At 48.6% G+C, this 4,012-nt stretch overlaps 1 protein-coding gene across 1 annotated transcript; it reads left to right on the top strand.

The window, feature by feature from the left end:
• Positions 1–789: 789 nt before the first annotated feature.
• LOC129513633 (protocadherin beta-7-like) lies at positions 790–3,789 on the top strand. Its single transcript, XM_055331816.1, has one exon. It carries the CDS (start codon positions 1,094–1,096, stop codon positions 3,485–3,487), a length of 2,394 nt encoding a protein of 797 aa, XP_055187791.1. The 5' UTR covers positions 790–1,093; the 3' UTR covers positions 3,488–3,789.
• Positions 3,790–4,012: the final 223 nt, after the last annotated feature.

The raw sequence follows: 4,012 nt of genomic DNA, 5'->3' as shown, positions 1-4,012 counted from the left end.
AAATTCATATATTATTTTGGAGAAAAGATGCATATTAAAAGATCAGCAAAATAGAGACCTTGCAAGCCTCCCCAAGAATAAAAAGGAGACAAACATTGAACATTGCTAATAATGGGGATATACCTTAAAGATAAAAAATAGAATGAATTTTGCAAACCTAGAAAAATGAATGGATTTATAAAATTGAATACAAATTACTTTAAAAGTAAAATCTGGACAGATTGATAACCAAAAGTAAAATGGGAAAGATAGTTATAGATATACCACCAGCAAAGCCACCAAACAGAACTCATTTAAAAACTGGAGGAAGTTTTCTTTCTTTTTTTGTTAAAGATTTTATTTATTTATGAGAGAGAGAGAGAGAGAGAGAGAGAGAGAGGCAGAGGGAGAGGGAGAAGCAGGCTCCATGCCCGGAGCTCGACACGGGACTCGATCCTAGGACTCGATCCTAGGACTCGATCCTGGGACTCGATCCTGGGACTCGATCCTAGGACTCGATCCTGGGACTCCAGGATCACGCCCTGGGCCAAAGGCAGGCGCCAAACCACTGAGCCACCCAGGGATCCCCTGGAGGAAATTTTCTTAAGTAAAACTTAAGGAAGTTTTACTCCTGGTGGGAAGCCAGAGTTTAATTTCATGTTCCCAGGTTAAGAAAAACAACAAATTATTCTTCTACAAATTCAGACTATCAGAGGGAAAAGCTATGTAAACTACTAACATTATTGTGACCATTTGAGGAAAATGATGTAATAAAACCGCACAGACCCTTTGGGGTAAAAAAAAATCACTTCTGTTGGCAGTTGCTTGAATCTGCCATCTTTTGGTTCTATTCTTGAAAACGGGAACAACATCTACAAAACGCAAGGTGGCGCTGCTGGCTAAAAAGAGGGGGGATACTCTTACAAAGGAAGTTACAAATTCTACTGATCAGAGGAAAGCTGACAGACAAGAAAAGGAAAGGAAAGGGTGGTGATGGAGTTGGGATAAAGCATTGCTATTATACACCTCATTTCTAAGGATTCGGTTTCTGCAATTTCTGAGAACTGCTTGAGGCAGAGCAAACCGTGGTTTTGAAAGGTTGCTTAAACAAAGAATGGAGGCCATAGTGGCGCGTGCAGTGCAGAAAAGGCAAGTGTTCTTTCTTTGTGTGTTTTTGGGAGTGTCTTGGGCTGGCACAGAACCGCTTCAGTATTTTGTGGCAGAGGAAATGGAGAGGGGGACTTTTCTGGCCAACCTAGCAATTGATCTGGGTTTGGAGCCGGGGGAAGTATCAGCTCGGGGATGTAGAATCGTTTCAGATGAGAACATAAGATTTTTACTCCTCAATCCGCTTACTGGTGACTTACTTCTAAATGAGAAATTAGACCGAGAGAAACTGTGTGGCCCCATAGAGCCGTGTGTGTTGCCTTTCCAGCTGCTACTTGAAAAGCCTTTTCAGATTTTCCGTGCTGAGCTATGGGTCAGAGACATCAATGATCATTCTCCAGTATTTCTAGACAAAGAGATTTCCTTGAACATATTAGAAAGTACCACTCCAGGGGTAACATTTCTTCTAGAAAGGGCAGAGGATTCAGATGTTGGTATCAATAACCTGAGAAACTACACCATCAGCTCCAACATCTATTTCCATATTGATGTCCATGATAGTGGAGAGGGGAATGTTTATCCCGAATTGGTACTGGATAGAGTGCTGGATCGTGAAGAGGTTTCTGAACTCCGTTTAACACTCACAGCCCTGGATGGCGGCTCTCCGCCCAGATCCGGGACCACCCTAATACACATACTGGTTTTGGACGTAAATGACAACGTCCCTGAATTTGTACAGTCGCATTACAGGGTGCAGGTGCCTGAAAACAGCCCTGTTGGCTCCCTGGTTGTCGCTGTATTAGCTAGAGATTTAGATACTGGAAGTAATGGAGAAATAGTCTATGCGTTTTCGTATGCTACTGATAGAATTCTCAAAACGTTTCGAATCAATTCAACATCTGGCAAACTTTACCTTAAAGCAGAATTGAACTACGAGGCAATACAAACTTATACATTAACTATTCAGGCCAAAGATGGTGGAGGGCTTTCTGGAAAATGTACTGTGGTGGTCCATGTAACAGATATCAATGATAATCCACCAGAACTACTCATGTCATCACTTACTAGCCCAATTGCAGAAAACTCACCGGACACAGTAGTAGCTGTTTTTAGGATCAGAGACAGAGATTCAGGGAACAATGCAAAGATGGTGTGCTCCATCCAGGACGATCTCCCCTTCGTCCTGAAGCCATCAGTAGAGAATTTCTACACCCTGGTAACAGAGAGCCCCCTCGACAGAGAGAGCCAGGCGGAGTACAACATCACCATCACCGTCAGTGACTTGGGGACCCCCAGGCTGAAGACCCAGCACAACATCACCGTGACGGTCTCCGACGTCAACGACAACGCCCCCGCCTTCAGCCAGACCACCTACACCCTGCGCGTCCGCGAGAACAACAGCCCCGCCCTGCACATCGGCACCGTGAGCGCCACCGACAGGGACGCGGGCGCCAACGCCCAGGTCACCTACTCGCTGCTGCCGCCCCGGGACCCGCACCTGCCGCTCGCCTCGCTGGTGTCCATCAACGCGGACAACGGGCAGCTGTTCGCGCTCAGGTCCCTGGATTACGAGGCGCTGCAGGCCTTCGAGGTCCGCGTGGGCGCGGCCGACCGCGGCTCGCCCGCGCTGAGCAGCCAGGCGCTGGTGCGCGTGCTGGTGCTGGACGACAACGACAACGCGCCCTTCGTGCTGTACCCGCTGCAGAACGGCTCTGCGCCCTGCACCGAGCTGGTGCCGCGGGCGGCCGAGGCGGGCTACCTGGTGACCAAGGTGGTGGCGGTGGACGGCGACGCGGGCCAGAACGCCTGGCTGTCGTTCCAGCTGCTCAAGGCCACGGAGCCCGGGCTGTTCGGCGTGTGGGCGCACAACGGCGAGGTGCGCACGGCCCGGCTGCTGAGCGAGCGCGACGCGGTCAAGCACAGGCTGCTGGTGCTGGTCAAGGACAATGGCGAGCCGCCGCTGTCGGCCAGCGTCACGCTGCACGTGCTGCTGGTGGACGGCTTCTCGCAGCCCTACCTGCCGCTGCCGGACGTGGCGGCGGCCGAGGCCCGGGCCGACCCGCTCACCGTCTACCTGGTCATCGCCTTGGCGTCCGTGTCGTCGCTCTTCCTGTGCTCGGCGCTGGCGTTCGTGGCGGTGCGGCTGTGCAGGAGGAGCGGGGCGGCGTCGGGGGGTGGCTGCGCGGTGCCCGAGGGCCACTTTCCGGGCCACCTGGTGGACGTCAGCGGCGCGGGGACCCTGTCCCAGAGCTACCAGTACGAGGTGTGTCTGACGGGAGGCTCAGGGACCAGCGAGTTCAAGTTCCTCAAGCCCATTATCCCCAACCTCCCACCCCAGTGCCCTGGGAAAGAAACAGAAGAAAATCCTAACTTCCGCAATAGTTTTGGGTTCAACATATAGAGATCATAATTATGTTTGACATTCCATAAGTGCCACTTTTCATGCCACTTCCAGATCAATGTTATTTCCCCCAATTTGTGTGTATTTTAAATTGTATTCTGTGTACTTTTATATTTTCACAAATTCTACCCATCTTTCAAGTAAATGTTATCTTTGTGTTTATAATTAGATGGTACTTTTTCTGTAATCCAGGAGGCCTTAATGGGTAATTAGTTTGCCTCCTTAAGTAACAGCACCAAATCACTTTTGTTCATTGTCCTCTATCCAGTTGAACTTTCACCTACAATTATGCTTTTGGTAAAATAAACCAGACCACTTTCAAAGTGTTTCAAGTGTTCAAGTATTTCTTCATTTCATTTTTTTCTTGTGGTATAGTAATGAATACTATTCAGAAATATCATTTTTCTTCCTTTAAAATCACTGCATTTTTATTAACACTTTGAAATGTTTACTGCTGTTGAAAATAACACCTGGAAAATCATGTCCTTCTAAGAAAGGGCCAGAAGATCATTTTATTAACACCTC

Source organism: Nyctereutes procyonoides, unplaced genomic scaffold (genome assembly GCF_905146905.1).
Source record: "Nyctereutes procyonoides isolate TBG_1078 unplaced genomic scaffold, NYPRO_anot_genome, whole genome shotgun sequence".
Classification (NCBI taxonomy): Eukaryota; Metazoa; Chordata; class Mammalia; order Carnivora; family Canidae; genus Nyctereutes; species Nyctereutes procyonoides.
This window is presented reverse-complemented; position numbering and strand designations above follow the sequence as displayed.

Bases quoted from the DNA above. Each gene is read 5' to 3' on its own strand.
- LOC129513633 (XM_055331816.1), top strand. From the start codon at position 1,094: ATGGAGGCCATAGTGGCGCGTGCAGTGCAGAAAAGGCAAGTGTTCTTT.